General features: G+C 66.4%; 3 protein-coding genes across 7 annotated transcripts in view; all 3 read left to right on the top strand.

The window, feature by feature from the left end:
• The first annotated feature begins 309 nt into the window (after positions 1-309).
• ARHGAP27 (Rho GTPase activating protein 27) lies at positions 310-11719 on the top strand. Of its 4 annotated transcripts, XM_035347438.1 has the most exons (16): positions 310-417; positions 610-1202; positions 5209-5640; positions 5751-5966; positions 6800-6910; positions 7005-7072; positions 7177-7264; positions 8438-8542; positions 8983-9081; positions 9749-9842; positions 9968-10087; positions 10171-10269; positions 10533-10610; positions 10699-10833; positions 10928-11033; positions 11220-11719. In XM_035347438.1, the coding sequence occupies exons 2-16, from the start codon at positions 630-632 to the stop codon at positions 11395-11397; spliced, it is 2502 nt and encodes an 833-aa protein (XP_035203329.1). In that variant the 5' UTR covers positions 310-417; positions 610-629; the 3' UTR covers positions 11398-11719. The 4 variants fall into 4 exon arrangements, with proteins under 4 accessions (XP_035203329.1, XP_035203328.1, XP_035203330.1 ...); XM_035347437.1 differs by lacking the exon at positions 310-417 and having other exon boundaries at positions 457-1202; XM_035347439.1 differs by lacking the exons at positions 310-417; positions 610-1202 and adding an exon at positions 1600-2215.
• Positions 11720-12834: 1115 nt separating this feature from the next.
• TMEM98 (transmembrane protein 98) lies at positions 12835-15706 on the top strand. 2 transcript variants are annotated; one of them, XM_035347445.1, is made up of 7 exons: positions 12835-12978; positions 14208-14391; positions 14608-14739; positions 14966-14999; positions 15091-15206; positions 15289-15348; positions 15469-15706. In XM_035347445.1, the coding sequence occupies exons 2-7, from the start codon at positions 14261-14263 to the stop codon at positions 15671-15673; spliced, it is 678 nt and encodes a 225-aa protein (XP_035203336.1). In that variant the 5' UTR covers positions 12835-12978; positions 14208-14260; the 3' UTR covers positions 15674-15706. The 2 variants fall into 2 exon arrangements, with proteins under 2 accessions (XP_035203336.1, XP_035203337.1); XM_035347446.1 differs by lacking the exon at positions 12835-12978 and adding an exon at positions 13312-13445.
• Positions 15707-16325: 619 nt separating this feature from the next.
• The window catches only part of GRN (granulin precursor), a 4633-nt gene continuing 2143 nt past the window's right edge, over positions 16326-18815 (top strand). The window contains exons 1-6 of the mRNA XM_035347473.1: positions 16326-16444; positions 17631-17800; positions 17872-18013; positions 18334-18443; positions 18538-18646; positions 18731-18809. Of these exons, the coding sequence (XP_035203364.1) occupies positions 17645-17800; positions 17872-18013; positions 18334-18443; positions 18538-18646; positions 18731-18809 (596 nt within the window). The 5' untranslated portion in view covers positions 16326-16444; positions 17631-17644. The remainder of the gene's footprint in view (positions 16445-17630; positions 17801-17871; positions 18014-18333; positions 18444-18537; positions 18647-18730; positions 18810-18815) is intronic.

The raw sequence follows: 18815 nt of genomic DNA, 5'->3' as shown, positions 1-18815 counted from the left end.
ATCCCTCCCCACCTGCTCCCCCCGTCCTTCAACATCTCCCACGCGAGGTGCCAGCTCCATTCCCCTTCCCCGACACCGGGGGAGCCCTGGGGCGCACCCACCCTCACCCCACAACATCCTCCCCACACCTGGGTTGGAGACAAACCCCTCGGGGGGACCCCCAGGCTTGGTGACGGCATTGCCCGCCGTGGAGGCCGAGGCCCCAGCGAGGCCGGATCCAGCTCAGCCTCCGGGCAGGGCCCTTCCTGCGGCAGGAACCACCGCGAGCAGCCGCTTCCTCACGTCCCCTCCGCCATCACCCCTTCCCTCCCTCCCAGGGAGGAAATAGGCCGGGCTGCCGGGCCCGCCGCCCCCTCGCTTCAGGGCTGTGCAGCAGCAGCGCAGGGCGAGCCGGGACGGGCCCCGCTGCCGCCCCAGGTGAGCTTTGGGGGACGCCGGGGACGGGCCCGGGACATTCCGGGCAGGTTCGGGCATTTACAGATAGCGCAGGGCGTCCAGGGTGGTGGGGACCCATGGCTGGGGGTCCCCCAGAGGGGCTCGGGGCTGCCAAAATGCCCCGGGGCGGGTGGGGAGGAGCCGTCAGCCCCATCCCTGCGCCCTCTCCCGCAGGCGGAGGAGCTGGGCCCACCATGGAGTCGGCGGGGGCGCCGGAGGAGGTCTACGTGCTGGTGGAGTACGGCTTCGAGTACCGGGCCAAGGACGGGACGCTGGTCTCCATCAAGCCCAACGAGCGCTACGTCCTGCTGAAGCGCACCAACGACCACTGGTGGCATGTGAGGAAGAGCCGGGACGCGCGGCCCTTCTACATCCCGGCCCAGTACGTCAAGGAGCTGCCCCCCATCGCCTCCCCGGCGCCACTCTACCACGAGGAGCCGGAGCCAGAGCCGGAGCCGCCGGCAGCCTACGAGTACCGCTTCATCGGTGCGGCGCCCATGGCCAGGGGGGATTTGCCGCCCACCCTCAGCTCTTTCCGGGCAGCCCCAGCACCGAGCCCCCACCCCGCCGAGCCCATGCGGCCCACACAGTCCCTGGACGATCTGGCCAGGGCGATGCCGGTGCCACATGGTGCCACCACCATGGGACCCCATGGGGACCCCCCTGCACGCCCTCGGCCGCTTAGCAAGAGCCGCTCGGAAACCCTCTGTGTGCCCAGCAAGGACACGGACATGGCGAGGCGGCCAGGGTCCGGCCACATGGCTCAGGTACGGTGACATCCCTGGTGCTGTCCCCAGATGTAGAGTGTAGGAGGGTGGGGGGACAGCAGGACACTTGGGGCCCCTCCCCTAAGCACAGAGCCCCCCCTCGCTGTCCTCTTCCTGCACCCAACGGGGCTCGGCACCCAGGGGCCCCCGGCACCGCTGCCACCGCCGGGGCCCCGCACAGCTCCCGTGGATCTGGCCCCACAGGGCAAACCTGATCTGCAGGAAATGCCGGGAGACTCGGGGCCAAGCCCCCAGCCAGGGCAGCCGTGCTGCCAGCTCTGGGCCACAACTGCGACCGGAGGTGAGAAATCCCCCCCCCAGGTCCCTTCCAAAACTGTCCTCTGCTGCGCCGTGCCTCGGTTTCCCCATCCCTGGGGGCCACTGTCCCCCGGGGCAGGCGGGGAGATGGGGCCAGGAGCAGGGTGTGCCCCGGGGTTTTGGCGTCAGACTGTGGGTGGTGTGGATGTGCCAAGAGGGGCCGTGGGGGTCCTGGGCGATACTGGGTCCAGAGCACATCACCCACCCACGCACCCCGGTATTGGCCGCGGGTCTGTGGGGAGCGATGCTGTCCCCAGCTGCCATCGTCCCCTCCTGCTTCTCATCCTAACCCACCCACAGGAGGACGCACACTGGCACTGGAGGGGCTCAAGGGGGGCCAACCCCCCCCCCCCAGCTAGGCAGTGGGAGCAGGTTTGGGGCACAGCCGGTGTCCCGAGGGCTGAATTGTCCCCCAGGCAGAAGGAGCACAGGTCCCAGCAGGGTGCAGAGCCAGCATGCCAAGCCAGTGTGGCAGCGCAGAATGGGGGTGTCAGAGTCCCTGTGCCTCCTCCCGGCATTATTCTGGGGCAAAAATAGGCAGAAAGGGGTTAACAGGGAAGTGCAGCAACTCCTCCCTCATGGGGCGGGTGTCTCACCTGCAGGCAGCACCCAGCAAGGAGGGGGGTGCTGGGTGCACCCTGGGGCCAGGCGGGCAGGCGCCCCAGCACCCCAAAACCGACTCTCACCCCACTCCAGTAAGTAGCGAGGGGCCCTCCCGGGGGCTCCTGGATGCAGGTGCTGCTCCCACCTGCACACATTTTGCAAAGGGGGCACCCAAGGGTGGGGGGTGCCTCGCAGCCCCTTGCTCAGTGGTGACAGCAGCCAGGGCACAGTGGTGGTGAAGGGGTCCTACGTTCCTTCACCCCTAGTCCCGGCACCTCTCCCTGGGTCACCCCCTGTGCAGGGTGCTTGTGGGTGCTGAACCGGGAGGGAGGGACCAAGGTGTCACCCTCACCCCCAGGACCACCCCTGGGGCGTCACCCCACGCACACACCCGCAGCACCCATGGGCTCAGCACCCACAGCCCAGGCATCTGGGGTGTCCCCCGCTCCCTTGGGCTGAAATTGGGGGTGTTTGGGTGGAGGAAAAGGGGTTTCCGTTGTGGGGACCGGGCTTTGCACCCTGTCTATCGCTGTTGGAGCAGAGCTGCAACCCTGGCTGTGCCATGCCAAGGGGGAGAGCTCCGTGTGTTTTCGGGGGGCAGATCACCCCTGGGCTGCTTGGATCTCTGCAGCCTCCAGAGGGAACATTCCCCGGCGTTCCCAGCAGGCAGCGGCTGCTTCCCTGTGCTCTTTGCTCAGCTAAAGCCATCGATACTGGCCTGGGCCACAGGGCGAAACCAGCAGGAAATAAGAGCCAGGCACTTTTGTTTGCCCTGAGCTCCCATGGCCCCAAAGCTGGGTGGGCTCAGCTCTGGGGACACTCCCCCCGTGTCTCCCTACTGTCCTCACCCATGGGTGCTGGTGAGCAGGGTCCCAAACTGGATTGCATCTGCCCTGCCTGCACCAGCACTGCTTAACCTCACGGCTGCTCCAAGCAGCCGGCTTTTGCAGCCCAGGAGCTGCCATACCTCATCCCGGAGCTGCTGCCCCGACACCCGGGTGTTCACATGCATTTGTCACCTTCCCGAATGCTTGTGCTCTTGGTGTGGGCCCCCAGCCCATCCCAGCTAAGAAAACCTTATGCTGGGGGAAGTTTTCCTGGGACGGTGAGGGTCGCATCTGCGCTGCAGCATCTCAGCTGCTCCCCCTGCAAGGTTCCACCAGCCACCACTGCCGAACACCTAAAAATGTCCCCAGGAGCTAATTCCGCATCTGGGGGAGCTCCGCTCGCCGCCACCGCTCTTCCGCCCCACCGAGCCAACAGGAAGCGGGCGACGCGCTCGGGCCCATAGCGGGGCTGGCCGGCGTCGCTGCTGTGCTGGAGCATCTCGGCTCCACTGTGCCCGTCGGAGCGCCTCGGCCCCCCTGCGCCCACCGCGATGGGTGAGAGGGCAGGCAGCGTGCTGCAGCGCTCCTGCAGCAGGGTGTCACGGCTGCTCCATCTGGGCAAGGTAGGGACCCGGAGAGGGGTTCGAGGGGGACCCCAGCTGTAATGGGGTGTAGAGAGAGCTCTGGCACCTGGAGAGCCCCGGCACACTGCGCGGTGACCCCAGGTGCTCCCTGAATTTTCTGTGGGTGCCGGAGGAGGCAGCGGATGGGTGCAGTGGGTGCAGAAATGTCTGTCCCCAAGCAGGGACAGGAACCAGCTTGTGGTTTCCTACCCCCTGGGGAAGCAAAACAACTGAAGAGACAAACGGTGTGAGTGTGTGGGGAGCTCTGGGCTGGGGAGAGGGAGGGCAGGACCACCAGGTGCCCTGTCCCTGCCCTGTGTCCCTTGTCCCCATGATGAGGGTGGCCTCTCGCTCCGTGTTTCTGCCCCTGCACCCCAGGGTGCTGGTGTGGGGGTGATGGGTCACCCAGCGTGCTGCTGCAGGGGGTGAGGGGGTGTCACAAGGCTGCTGACTGCTGTCACCCCCCACCCCCAGTGATAGGCAGGGCTGTGGTGGGGAAACTTTGTCCCTGCTGCCATTGCAGGAAGGCTCAGGGGCTGTAAAAGCTGGGGAGAGCAAAGGGTAACAGTGCGGGTTTGCAACCTCTTCCTGCTGCTGGCCACCGATCCCGCGGCCACATGTCCCTATCCGGACTGAGCCCTGCTTGGGTGTCACTGGGAGCAGGGACAGTGGCTCCTCTTGGTTCCCCCCACTGGGCACCATCACCAAGACGGACATGGGGCCGGGGCTGGCTCCGTGCCACAGGCTCAGGAAGCTGCGGGCTGGTTTCGAAGGCTGAAAGATGCAGTAAGACATCAAGCAATGAAGCCAAAATGGGGAAGAGGCGAAAGCTGGGGCACAGAGAGCATGGGTAGGACTGGAGGAGGGGTCCTACCCGGGGAGGGAAGGGAGCCTGACCTCTCTGAGCAACCCCATCTCGGCTGGAAGCAGGCGTCTCTTTGGGGCTGGCGGCCCCAGCCCAGCAGCTGCAGGTGCTGGAGGCAGGGGCAGGGATGTGCAGGGTGGTGGCGAGGTGGGCGCAGCTGTGTGCAGGTGACGTGGGTGCAGTTGTTGGGGTGCAGCAGTTGGAGTGCAGATGAGGTGGGTGCAGGTACGGGGGGTGCTGATGATGCAGGGACAGAGGCCAGGGGTGCAGGTGATGTGCCTGTTGGTGGTGCAGGTGCTGGTGTTGGGGTGCAGATTGTGGGGGCACCGAAGATGAAGGTAAAGTGGGGGCAGGTGAGGCGGGTGAGGGCATTGGGGTGCTGATGGCAGTGACTGCAGCACTGGTGAGGAGTGAGGAGGAAGAGGCAGGGGATGCAGAAGATGCATGTGTTGGTGCTGGGGCTGCAGGCATTGGTAGTGCAGACCTCGGGGTGTAGGTGCCGTGGGTGCAGGTGATGACATGGGTGATGACTCCAGGGGCCATGATGCCCCCCTCCCCCCCCCCCAGCTGCCACTTCCTATCACTCACCCCCACATGAGTGTCCCACTGCTTGGTGCCCATGCATGAAGGACATCACCGCTACCAGAGCAGGGCAGGATCTGGCCCCACAGGATGGGACAACCTGTGCCATGTCCCCAAGGCTTGGACAAGCCACTCGCCACCCCAGCACCAGCCAGGACACCCAAGTGACACGTCCCCATCCCCCCCAGGTGCGCAAGGAGCCGGAGGAGCCGCCTGCCCACGTCTACCTCAACATCCAGGAGCTGCAGGAGGAAGCCGCCACGGGCAGCTCGGCCCCACCAGTGCCCGAGGAGCCCCGCGGCTCTGGGACGGACTGGGAAACCCACATGGACACAGACTCTGGACACTTGTTTTATTACAACCCAGTCACCGGCGAGACCACGTGGGATTGCCCCTTTGAGCAGGCAGAAGATGGAGTGAGTCCTGCTGCCTCGCCCGCCTCCTCGCTCACCCACAGCCCGCAGTTTGCCGAGTGGGGCCAGTACGTGGATGAAGCCAGCGGACAGGCTTTTTTCTATAATTCGGTAACAGGTGAGACGTCGTGGGACCCCCCACACACGGGAGACAGCTCCCAGGATATGTACCCTGGGCTGACGCCATACAGCCCCATGGAGCAGCGGGTGAGCACCCTGCGGGGCGCGTGGGGATGGGGACGCAGCGGGAACACGGCGGGGACGCAGGGGGAACGTGCTCAGTGCCAGCGCCACCTTCACCCTGCTCCATTCCCCAGCCACCCACTCCGGAAACGGATTATCCCGACCTGTCTCCGGATGAGCTGGAGGGCTACCCTGAGGAGGACTACTCGCCCCTGGGCTCCTATGAGCAGGGGGCTGCTCACTATCTGCCCCCAAGTTACCCTGAGGAGCTGGGCTCGTCCCCAGGCTGGTATGGGCACAGCCACCCCGAGGGAGCACCCAGCTACCCCGAGCACTTCGGCACAGAGATGGTATGGGGACGGGACGGGGACAGGATGGGGACGGGATGGGGACGGGACAGGGATGGGGATGGGATGGGGACGGGATGGGATGGGATGGGATGGGATGGGGATGGGATGGGGACGGGTTGGGATGGGATGGGGATGGTATGGGGACGGGACGGGATGGGATGGGGCCGGGATGGGGATGGGATGGGGACGGGACGGGGACGGTATGGGGACAGGATGGGATGGGATGGGGACAAAGATGAGGACAGGGATGAGGAGGAGGAGGAGGAGGATGTTATGAATGGGGATGGGAGACAGGACGGGGATAGGGATGAAAATTCAGATGGGATGGCGATGGAGATGGGGATGGGGATGGGGATGAGGATGAGGATGGGTTTAGGATGTGGATGAGATGAGGATGTGGATGATGATGAAGATGATGCAGCTGAGGAGAGAGAAAAGGGCAAATATGAGGATGAAGATGAAGATGAGGACAGGGATAGGGAAAAGGATGATAATGAGGACAAAAAAAGGATGAGAATGAGAATTGGGATGGGGATGGAGACAGGCAGGGACAGGAAGGGGGAAGGAAAAAGGGACGAGGATGAGGACAAGAATGAGGATGGGGACAGGGATGGGCATGAGGATTGGAATGGGGATGGAGATGAGAATGGGGACAGGAATAAGGATAGGGATGGGTTTGAGGACAAGGATGGGGATGGGAATGGGAATGGGGATAGGGATGGGGGCAGAGATGGCTAGCAAAGCACAAGATCCTCAGGGGGGTGTGAGTGGAGGGAGCAGCCCTGGGGAGCAGCAGGCACAGAGCCAAGCATCACCTGGTCACTGCCCCCCAGGTCCCGGCGGGTGGCCGGCACCACCGAGCCAGCAGCAGCTCCAGCCAGGACAGCGGGCTCCTCGCCTGGCCCGGCTGCATGCCAGCGGCACCGGGGCTGAAGGAGGAGAAGGTGAGCACCCTGGGGTGCCACCATGCTGGGGGAGGGGGGGGCCTGTGCCAGCGCACAAGGGGCAAAGCTGACCCCCCCAAGTCTTCATTTCCAGTTCAAAAGCCTCGACAAGGCCGGCGTGCTCAACAGGACCAAGACAGCAGACAGGGGGAAGCGATTGCGGTAAGCGTGTCCCCGCGCCCCTACAGCCACAACACAAGCACGGGGTGGCCGGGGGGACACCTGTGCCTGTGCTGTCCCCAAACATCCCCCCGTCTCTTCCCCAGGAAAAACTGGAGCTCATCCTGGACTGTGCTGGAAGGCGGGATCCTGACCTTCTTCAAGGACTCCAAGCACTCGTCCGCTGGTGCCCTGGTGAGCGCCATGGGGCCCTGCACAGAGCCAGCACCCATGGAACAGGGCAGAACCTGCAGGATGGGGGCAGAACCTGCAGGACAAGGCCAGCACCCATGGGACAAGGCTGCACCCATGAGACTGGGGCAGCACCCATGAGACAGGGATAGCATCTGCAGGACAGGGACAGCACCCCTGGGACGGGGCCAGCAGCTGCAGCAGGGCTGTAACATGTGGGACAGGACCAGAGACCATAGGAGAGGGCCAGTGCCCATAGGACAGGGCCAGCACCATCAGAATGGGGTCAGAACCTGCAGGACAGGGCCAGCATCAGCAGGACAGGGCCAGCACCCACAGGATGGGGCCAGCACCCACAGGGCAGAGCCTGCAGGGGCAGGGTACGGTGACACTCCGGAACACAGCAGCGGTGGCAGCGGGACACTTCCACGGTGTGTCTGAGCCATGCAGGGGCTGTGCCCGGCGTTCTGCCATCACACCGAGCCCGCTGCCGGGGGGAAGCGGGGCCCAGCCCCCAGCCCACACCGAATGCAGAAGCTGCCGCAGTGCCGCGGGCTTGCAACACCCTGCGGTGCTGCAGGGAAGGGACAGGCCAGGCCGAACCCCCAGGGGGGGAACGCCGCTGTCCCCACTGCAGGGACGTGGTGCAGGGGGGGGCTCCGGCACCCCCCAATGTGGGTGGATGGGGGCTGGTGGAGGGGTGTGTGCCCAGAGCAGCCCCAAGGCCAGGACACAGGTGAGATGGCCAGTCCCCCTTAAAACCCCATGATGTCCCTGGGGGGACATGCAGCCAGCAGCGTGCAAGGGACAGGGCTCAGCCTTTCCCATGCAAACACCATGCCAGTGCAAGGCTGTCACCAACAGCCCCTCGCCTCCAGGACTCGGTGCAGGGCGGGGGCTGTCCCCACCAGGTGACAGTGGCTTTACGCAACCCTCCCCCTGCCCCCCTCCAGCCAGTGGCCGGAGTTCTCTCAGCACAGGGCAATGCCTGCCTCCCTCAGCCAGGAGCCCTTGAGGACAGATGTGTTCCATGGCGGTCCCATGGGACCAGGAGGAATGGCTGCATTTTGGGTGGAGAAAAGCCAAAAGCAGCTCCAGCATGCAGGGCCAGCACCAGCTCGCAGTCCCCCAGGGGGACGCTGGCCACAGTGCCACCCAGTCCCCTTGCTCCCGCAGAGGCACCCGGGCAACCTGACCATGCCGGAGCACACAGTGGAGCTGCGTGGGGCCACTGTCACCTGGGCCAGCAAGGACAAGTCCAGCAAGAAGCACGTCCTGGAGGTGAGCTCGGGGGCAGGATGGGGACCTTGGTCACCCAGCGGGGACCGAGTGGGGACTGCAGGCTGTAAGGCAAAGCCATCACCCCCCTGCCTGGCTGCCAACACAACAACCTCCCCTGGAGTGGGACTTGCTGTGATTTGTCACCGTGGGGACGCTGGGGACCGTGCTGCAGTGCCTTTCCTGAGCCACATGTCACCAAGGGCCATCCCTGCTGCCCCCTGGGGGCTGGCACTGCCGTGCTCACTGGGGGCGGGGGGGGGGGGGGGGGGGGGGATTGTGTCTTTCGCCTCTCGAGCTTGGCACGGGGAGGAAATCTCCAGCCTGGGCAGCACCCAGCTCACAGGCTAAAGGCCAACACTGGGGCCATCGGTGCAATGAGTTGCGCCCCGTTCTCGGCCACAGCCCAGTGGCCCTGGCCTGACCGAACGCTGCTCTCGTAGCTGAGGACACGGGAGGGCTCCGAGTTCCTCATCCAGCATGACTCGGAGCAGATCATCGCCACCTGGCAGAAGGCCATCGCGGACAGCATCGCCCGGCTGGTGAGCGCTAAGCTGGCACCGCAAGGGCGGGATGGGCAGACAGCAGGAGGGGTCCAAACGGGGCTGAGCGGCTGGACCTGGGAGGTGGAGGTCGGTGGCACAAAGCCTGGTTGGAGGCTGGTAACGAGGGGAGCTCCCCAGGGGTCGGTGCTGGTTCCAGTCCTGCTCAGCATCCTCACCAGTGGTCTGGGTGATGGGGTAGGGGGCACCCTCGGTAAATTGGGCCCCTGGCACCAGAGAGGCCAGGCAGGCTGCAGAGAGCCCAGGGGAGGGCCACGAAGGTGGGGGGACCAGAGCAGCTCCTCTGGGAGGAGACGCTGCGGGAGCTGGGGCTGCTCGGCCTGGAGGGGAGGCTGCGAAGATCCCGGCTGAGCCCGTAAATCCCCATGGGGAGGACGGAGACGGGCCCAGGGGCACCGGGCACGAAGCGGGGCCCAGGAGGTGCCCTCTGACCGCCGGGAAGCGCTTCTGTGCCCTGGCGGTGGCGGAGCTGGCACAGGACAGGCTGTGGGGGCTCCTTCTGGGAGGCCTGCAGAAGCTGCTGGGACCTGGCCCTGGGCACCCTGCTCTGGGCTGGAGCAGGGGCTGGAGCAGGGGGACCCGGGGCTGCCTCTGACTGCAGCCATGCTGTAGCCCGGGATTCCGTCCCATGCTGCCCCTTCCCTAGGGCACTGACTTCCCTGCCGAGGAGGACGCTGAGAGCGGGACAGAATTCGGGTCCCGGGAGAAGCTGGGAGGTGGCGAGGAGAGGAGGGCCGCAGGTGAGATGGTGACTCTGCTGTCCAACGGCATGGTCAGAGCCATCCGTGGGGCGCAGGGAGCCACCAAACGTCACCTCCATCACGTCCCCACGGGCGATGCTCACCCCCTGCCCCATCCCCATCAGCGTCCGGGCAGGCTGCGGGCACGGCCGAGAGCGACTCGAGCAAAGTGCGCAACAAACTCCGCAAGTTCCTGCAGAGGCGGCCGACGCTGCAGTCCCTGCGTGAGCGGGGCTACATCAAGGGTAGGGGCCTGCCGCGGGCACTGCTGCCCCTGAGTGTCCCCCCGCTCCCGTGCCCCGCGCTCACCTCTCCGTGTCCTCTCCAGACCAGGTCTTCGGCTGCTCCCTACAAGTGCTGTGTGAGCGGGAGCGTGGCACCGTGCCCCGCTTTGTCCAGCAGTGCATCCAGACCGTGGAGAGGAGAGGTACTGCCATGGAGCTTGGGGACAGGGACAGCCCAGGGGACAAAGGGACAGGGCGATGGGCTGGTGCCAGCTCTGGCATCGCTCCCCTGGCTGGGGAAGACCACATTTGATGGGGAATCCAGCTGGGTTTTCAATGAAAACCACTGGATTAGGGCTGCGAGCTGGCACAATCATGGCAACCGGTGCCACTTGTTGTCACCACAGCTGGTGGCGGTGCCACCTGGGTGGCTGTGGCTGACCGGGATCTTGTCTGCAACCTCCAGGGCTGGACATAGACGGGCTGTACCGGGTCAGTGGCAACCTGGCCACCATCCAGAAGCTGCGCTACAAAGTGGACCATGGTAGGGTCCCCATGATGGGTGTCCCCTCTGGGCTGAAAGCCACAGCTGTGCTCCAGGACCAGCCTGAGGTGCCACCCTGTCCCCACAGATGAGCACTTGGACCTGGACGATGGGCGCTGGGAGGACATCCACGTCATCACTGGTGCCCTAAAGCTCTTCTTCCGTGAGCTGCCTGAGCCCCTTGTCCCCTTCGGCCACTTTGACAAGTTCATCGCTGCCATCAGTAAGGGACAGGGACAGGGATGGGGACAGGGACAGGGACAGGGATGACTCTAGCCGCTGGAGCCATTGTCCTATTTTGTTCTGTCCCCTTACAGAAATGCAGGAGCCGGCGCGGCGGGGCCGCTGCATCCGTGACCTGGTGTACTCCCTCCCGCCTGCCAACCACGACACCATGATGCTCCTCTTCCGGCACCTCTGCAGGTGACACCGTGGCACCGCCACACACCTCCATGTCCCTGCTCCTGCCCAGCCACCAGTGTCCAAAACCCACGCAGCCACCACAAGCTCTCCCCAAAACCGTGGTGGCAGGAAGGCCGAGGGGGCCACCTTGTGGGTGGGGGGCCACGCTCGGGGGCCTGGTGGTGACACCGTCCCTTGTCCCCACAGGGTGATCGAGTACAAGGAGGAGAACCGCATGTCGGTGCAGAGCGTCGCCATCGTCTTCGGCCCCACATTGCTGCGGCCGGCGAGCGAGGAGGGCAACATGGCCATGCACATGGTCTTCCAGAACCAGGTGGTGGAGCACATCCTCAACCAGTACAGCTACATCTTCCCCGACGGCTAATCCCAGCCACGGGGACACACACGGGGACGAGCCCAGCGGCGGGGACACGAAGTGGCGGGGACTCGGGGGAGGACTCGGCTGCCCAGCACCTCGGGACACGGGTGACAGCGGTTGGCGCCTCGGCGATGGGCAGCACTGGTGCATGGTGGCCCGGCTCGAGCCTCCCGGATGTGGTTGGAGGGATGGGGACACCGCTGGGGACGGTGGCACGGACCCTCTGGGGATGGGACCCCTTGGGATGAGGAGGGCGGGGAGGAGCCATGGCTGGGACCAGTGGCCAGCATTGGTGCTCCCGAATAAAGAGCCTGTTCAGCCACCAGGACATTTGGACACCCATGGGGACCCCACGCCAGGTGGCCACCGCCACAGGGACACAGGGGTGTCCCAAGCTCTTGTCGCCAAAAATGGGGCTGGGAGGGCTCAGTGCCTCTTGGCTCTGCTGCCGGTGGCCCTCAGGGACAGCGTGTGCCCTTGGTACCCCATAAGGACGAAGGAAATGCTTGGGGGGGAGGAGGGGGAGAATTGGTGTGCCCTAAAGGGTCAGAGTGCAGGCCACATTCCCTGTGCTTTGGAGTAGGACATTTCCTGTCTGGCATCACCAAACCCCATGTCCCTTGGCCTGGGGAGCACAGGCAGCAGGGGTGGGTGCTGAGAGCAATAGGGTGGGGAGCGGGTGCCAGTGGGATGTGAGCCCCCATCCCCTGGAGACACCTCTCGGGGATGGGGATGCTTTGGGTCGTGCTGGAGATGTTTTGGGACACAGCAGGGACACAACATAAATGCTTTGGGACGTAATGGGGACACTATGGCATGGAGAGGATGTTCTGGGACACGGTGACGATGCTTTGGGTTGCAATAGGGATGGGTCAGCGTATGGCAGGGGTGGTTTGGGACACGGTGGGGATGGCTGTGATGTGGAGGGGACACTGGGACATGACAGGGATGCTCTGGGACACAACAGGGACATTAGGGGATGCAGTGGGGATACCTTGGGGAACAGGGAGATGCATCTTTGGGATAGGAGGGGATGCTGTGGGACACAAAGGGACACCAGAATGCAGCGAGGACACCTGGGGACACAGGGTGGTACTTTGAGACATTTGGGGGCACAGGGGAGAGGCTTTCTGATGCAGTGGGGATACTTTGGGACACAAAGAGGGCACTTTGTGCCGCAGTGGGGATACTGAGGGGTGTAGTGGGGACACTTTGGGACAAAGGCAGTGCTTTGGGATTCCATGTGGACAGTTTGGGATGCAATAGGGAAACTTTGGGCTGCAGTGGGGACACCCGGGGGAACAAAGGGGTTCTTTGGGACAGTTTGGAGCCACGAGGGGCCACTTAGGGCCCCGAGGGGGCCGGCCGGGGGTGCCGCGCGGGTACCGCGGGGCTCTTCGGAACCCCGTGGCTCGCCCGGGGGCCCCTTGGCAAGGCCGCGGGCGGGGCCGGGGCCGGGGGCGGTACCGGCCGGGGGTGGGGGCGGCCCGGCAGAGCCCCGGCCCCACTCCCGTCCCGCTCCCGTCCCGGTGCCGGCCCCGCTCGGCGCCCCCCGGCTCCATCTTGTGCGCGGCCGCGCGGCTCCAGGTGCGGGGGGGCGGCGGAGAAGGGCGGGGGGGGGATCCCCAGAATCCACCCCCCGCTGGACACCAAGGGGTTAAAGGCACAGAATGGGGTTTCCCCCCCCAAATCCGCCTTAAGGGCTTAAGCGGGGGGGGAAGGGGGGGGGGGGGGGGGGGGGGCCGGCGTGGGGCCCCCTCCCCGCGCTGTCACCTGGGGGGCACGAGTACAGCGCCCCCGAGTCAAAGCGCTGAAAATTCAGTAGGATTGGGGAAAAAGGGAAAAAAAGGTTGGGGGTGGGGGATGCAGGGAGCGTGGGGGGCCGGACACGCGTGGCCCCCCCCCGCGGCAGGGTGTTGGTCACGGTGTAAAGGTCGCGGCGGTGTTTGCACGCTCCCTGCGGAAGTGGCCCTGGTCCCGATCCCAATCCCGGTCCCGGCCCCGATCCCAGTCCCGATCCCGGGCCCGTCCCGGGCGGCTCCGGCTGGCAGCAGGTAGGGAGCGGGGGGGTGGGGGCCTGGGCCGGGCCTGGGGGAGCCGCTGGGGGGGTCCCCGTAGGGAGCGGGTTTGGGGGAGCCCCCTAGGGGCTGGGTGGCCCCGCAGCTCCACAGGGACCGGCCATGGGGGTTCAGGATGGGGTTTTGGGGGCACTGCTACCCCATTGGGAGGGGGCTTTGGGGGGCCCTGCTGCCCCATAGGGACTGGTTCTGGGGGTCTCCATAGGGACCAGGCTTTGAGAGGCCCTGCAGCCCCATAGGGATCAGGCTCAGGGCATCCCCACAGCCCTTTAGGGAATGGGTTTGGGATCTGTGTAGCCCCGGGCTCTGGGGTCTCCATAGGAACCAGCTGCGGGGTCCCCAGAGTCCCATAGGGACTGGGTGTGAGGGTCCCTGTAAGGATAAGGCTTGGAGGGTCCCTGCAGCCCCATAGGGACCCAGCTCTGGGGGACCCATAGGGACTGAGCTCAGGGGGTCCCTGCAGAACCACAGCGACCGGGATTGAGGGTCCCTGAAGCCTCACAGGGACTGGCTTTGGGGGTCCCTATAGGGACCAGGTTCAAGGGTCCCTGCAACCCCATAGGGACTGGCTTTGGGGGTACCTGTAGGGTCCAGGCTTGGGGGTCCCCTTACCCCCAGCAGACCAGCCCTCACCAATCCCCGTCCCCCCATCCCATCACCACCCCATGTCCCCGCGGGCACGGTGATGGGGTGGGGACCGTCCCCTGCGTCCCCGCGGCACGGCTCCCCCCATTGCAGGTACCGCTGGGGCCGAGATGGAGCCACGCGCCTGAGCCAGGCAGGAACAAGCCATGGAGACGGTTGTCATCGTAGCCATCGGGGTGCTGGCCACCATCTTCCTGGCGTCCTTCGTGGCGCTGGTGGTGGTGTGCCGGCAGCGCTACTGCCGCCCCAAAGACCTCCTGCACCCCTATGACACCAAGTGAGTGCAACCACCGTCGTGATGCGTGGCTCTGTCCCTCTCCCCTGGTCCGTCTCCTCCGGGTGCTGTGGGTCCAGGAGGGACACATCCTGTGGGGTTGGGGACAAGGCAGGGGACACAGGGTGCACTGCGACACTGGGGTGGGAAAAGTCTTGGGGAACCCCCCGAGAGGCGGAGAAGTGGCACTGTCCCCAGAGCCACCTGCGTCTCCACCAGGCCTATCGTGGACCTCATTGGGGCAATGGAGACGCAGTCGGAGCCCTCGGAGCTGGAGCTGGACGACGTGGTCATCACCAACCCACACATCGAGGCCATCCTGGAGAACGAGGACTGGATCGAGGATGCCTCGTAAGCCCTGCGCCATCGGTCCCCAGACTGCCACCGCCAAGCAGAGCTCTGGGTGTCCCCAGACCCCACAGGAGGGGACGGTCCCCAGGCATGTCCCTGTGTGGGAACATCCCCACATGGCCGGATGTGGCCATGGCGGAGTTGGTGGTTCGCGTGCCGGGTGGGTGACAGGGACACGGGGGCAAGGACAGGGTCTACTCAGAGTCACGTCTCCTCCTGTCCACAGGGGCCTGGTCTCACACTGCATCGCCATCCTGAAGGTGAGTCCGGGTGGTGGCACCCAGTGTCCCCATTGTGCCCGCAGTCCCTAGGGTGCCGAGCAGCCACCCTGCCACCTCCCCGACCCTGCAGATCTGCCACACGTTGACGGAGAAGCTGGTGGCCATGACCATGGGCTCGGGTGCCCGCGTGAAGTCGCCCTCCAGCCTGGGTGACATCATCGTGGTGGCCAAACGCATCAGCCCCAGGTGAGGGGGGCCACGGGGGTGTGGAGGCAGGCCCCCCCCCGGTGTCCCAGCGGTGCTGACCCTGTCCCCGTGGTGCTGGCAGGGTGGACGACGTGGTGAGATCCATGTACCCGCCGCTGGACCCCAAGCTGCTGGACGCCAGGTGACACTGACGGGCAGGAGAGGGACACATGGGGGACGCATGGGGTGGGGGGGGCACGGGATGAAGCCACCCTGTGGGCATCCCCCTGGGGCTGCCCTGACACGGCCGTGCCGCCCGCAGGGCTGCGGCGCTGCTGCTGTCCGTCAGCCACCTGGTGCTGGTGACGCGCAGCGCCTGCCACCAGCCCGGTGCCCGCGACTGGGTGGACCGCTCGCTGGCAGCTGCGGAGGAGCACATGGCCGCGCTGCGCCAGGCCGCCATGGCCACCGAGCCCGAGCGCCCACCGGCCACCGACCCTTTCCGGCAGGAGCAGTCGGCCATCTGAGCCACCAGCGCCAATAAACTCCCGTGACGCTGCCTCTGCGTGCCCGTGCCTGGGCCACCTGTCCCCGTGGGGGCCCCGTTGTCGCTGTGTCCGGTGTCCGTGTCCCCCCCCACACGCACACTGCTCCCACTTCTGCTTTCGGGTCGCCGCAGGGCGGACGAGGGACTTTTCCTGCTTCCTCTGTCCCCACGGCCACAGGGCCCAGTGGGGGGAGGTGCCCTGCAGGACACCCCCCAACCCCAACCAGCTCCAAGGGGAGGCCCTGCAGGGACCCCCCAACCCTAACCAGGCCTTGGGGGGGCTCTGCTGCCCCCCCCCCCCAACCAGCTCCAAGGGGGGGCCCTGCAGGACACCCCCCAACCCCAGCCAGTTCCAAGGGGGGGGCCTGCAGTGACTTCCCCAACCAATTCCGAGGGCAGGCCCACCCCCCCAAAACCCGGGGGGGGATCCCTGGGGGGGGTCCCTGCGCCCCCCAGGCCGGTGTGGGGAGGTTCGGGGGGGCACCTTGCCCCCCCCCGGCCGAGCCCCCTGGCCTCCCCGCACTGCCCGGGGGCAGGGGGGCGGTCACGTGGCCCGGCGTCACGTGACGGGGAGGGGCGGGGTTGCGCTCCGGGTGCCGCTCTCCCCGCCCCCTTAGCGGCGGCGGCCAATGGGAGGAGGGAGTGCGGTGGGCCAATGGGGAGGGGAAGGGGGCGGGGCTAGCGGCGGGCCGGGCTGGGGGGGCGGTGAGCGTCGGGAGCGAGCACGGGCACGAGCACGGGCACGAGCACGGTACGGGGCGGAGGGGGCGGGGGTTTCTGTGGGGCTGGGGGCACCGGGAGGGGTCTGAGGGAACTGGGAACCCTGCGGCACTGGGAGGTACTGCGGGAACTGGGAGAACTGGGGGGAGCCAGAGGAACTGGAGAGCACTGGGAGGCGATGGCTGAACTGGGGAGCACTGGGAGAACTGGGGGGCACTGGGAGAACTGGGGGAAACTGGAAGAACTGGGGGGGCTGGAGGGAACTGGGAGGCATTGGAGAGACCTGGGAGGCATTGGAGAGACCTGGGAGGCATTGGGGGGAACTGGGAGGCATTGGGGGGAACTGGGAGAACTCGGGGGGACTGGGGGAAACTGGGAGGTGCTGGGAGGCACTGGGGAGAACTGGGGGGCACTGGGGAGAACTGGAACAATGGGGAAACTGGGAGAGACTGGTGGGAACTGAGATGTACTGGGGGGGAACTGGAAGGCACTACAAGACCCTGTGGAAACTGGAGGGTACTGGGAGGCACTGGGGGACCCCGGGGGAACTGGCAGGCACTGGGAGGGTCGGCCCAGCCCTGACACGGGGCGGGGGGGCCGCGCTGTGACCCCAGGGGTCTCCCTGCACACCCCAAAGGGAGGGGGCCGCACCGTGACCTCCCCAGCCCCATCCGCCCCATCCCCCCCCCCCCGGTTCCCCCACAGGGGGGGGAGGGAAAGGGGGGGGGGGGGGGGGGCGGGAGGGGGGGGGCGGGGGCCGGGGGGGGTACCAGTGCACCCATGGGTGCTGCCACGGGGTGCTGCCCCCCCCAACCCCACGTGCAGCTTCCCCCGCCGCAGCGAGATGCTATCGGGGTGCTGTGGCTGGCGGTCGGGGCGTGGGACACCGCAGGGCCCTCCCTGGTTCCTGTCACCCCCAGATGGCACATGGGGGGGGGGGCGTTGTCCCTTAGGGCTCCCCCTTGGCACGCAGCACTCTGCCCACTGCTGTGGACTTTGTGCTGTGGTTTATTGGGGATGGCGGCACCCATGGGGTGGCCATGGGGGGGCACTGGGGAGGGTGCTGTAACGGCGGGGTGGCAGGGTTTTCCACCACCCCCACAAAAAAGAAAGGGGAAGTGAGAGGCGGGGGCGGGGGAGAGGGGCAGAGCCCAGCCCTGCTCTGCAAGTGGGGAAACTGAGGCACGGGCGCGCGGTGGGGGCGCTGCCACCTGCAGGTGTCCCCTGCACCATGAGGACAACGGTGACGCTGTGGCTGCCCCTGGCCCTGGCCGGGGTCGCTGCCGTGGCCACGCTGCGGTGTCCCGACGGGATGTCCGAGTGTCCCCACAATGCCACCTGCTGCGTGACGCCCAGCGGCACCTGGGGGTGCTGCCCCATGCCACAGGTATGGGGACGGGCACCACAGGGACACCGGCCTGCGGCAGCCACCATGGTGACTGGGTCTGGTGCCCGCAGGCATCGTGCTGTGAGGACAAGGTGCACTGCTGTCCCCATGCCACCACCTGCGACCTGGCCCATGGGCGCTGCCTCTCGCCCCATGGTGACACCCCCTTGCGCACAAAGTTCCCTGCCTGGAAGAGCCAGCAGCGGGCACCGGGTATGGCACGTCCCTGTCCCCCTATGCCCAATGCCCTAGCACTGGTTATGGCACATCCCTGTCCCCCAGTGTCCCCATGTGTCCCAGCAGCAGGTATGGCACATCCCTGTCCCCATGTGTCCAATGTCCCAGCCCCGGGTGTGGCACATTTCTGTCCCCAGTGCCCCGGAGCTGTCTCCAAGCCATCGTGGCGCACTGTCACCCCAGGTGCAGCATCATCCCGGATGGCAGGGACCCCTCACCTTCTGTCCCACATTACCTGTGGGGACACGGAGGTGGGGAGGGGGGCGGTGGCTTGCAGTGACACCGTGTCCCCCCAGCAGCTCTGCTGCGCCAGGTGACGTGCCCCGATGGCCACTCGGCGTGCCCGGACGGTGCCACCTGCTGCCGGCTGCCCTCGGCGCAGTATGGCTGCTGCCCCCTGCAGAACGTGAGTGCGTCCCCGCGTCCCCACGCAGCACCCTGGGGTGGCGGCAGGCTGTCACCCATGGTGTTGTCACCCGTGGCTGTCCCCCCCCATGCAGGCCGTGTGCTGCAGCGACGGGCAGCACTGCTGTCCCCAAGGCACCACCTGCGACCTGGAACGCTCCACGTGCACCTCGGTGCAGGACCCGGCACGGCTGCTGGCACGCGGTAAGGGTGGGGGGGGGCTGGGACCCCCTGGTGCCATCCTGGGGACAGAGGGGACGCCGGCTGTCACCGTCCCTTTGTCCCCAGTTGGTGATGTGAAATGCGACGACGAGATGAGCTGTCCTGACGGGAACACATGCTGCCGGCTGAGCTCGGGCGCCTGGGGGTGCTG

Source organism: Oxyura jamaicensis, chromosome 27, assembly GCF_011077185.1.
Source record: "Oxyura jamaicensis isolate SHBP4307 breed ruddy duck chromosome 27, BPBGC_Ojam_1.0, whole genome shotgun sequence".
Classification (NCBI taxonomy): domain Eukaryota; kingdom Metazoa; phylum Chordata; class Aves; order Anseriformes; family Anatidae; genus Oxyura; species Oxyura jamaicensis.
This window is presented reverse-complemented; position numbering and strand designations above follow the sequence as displayed.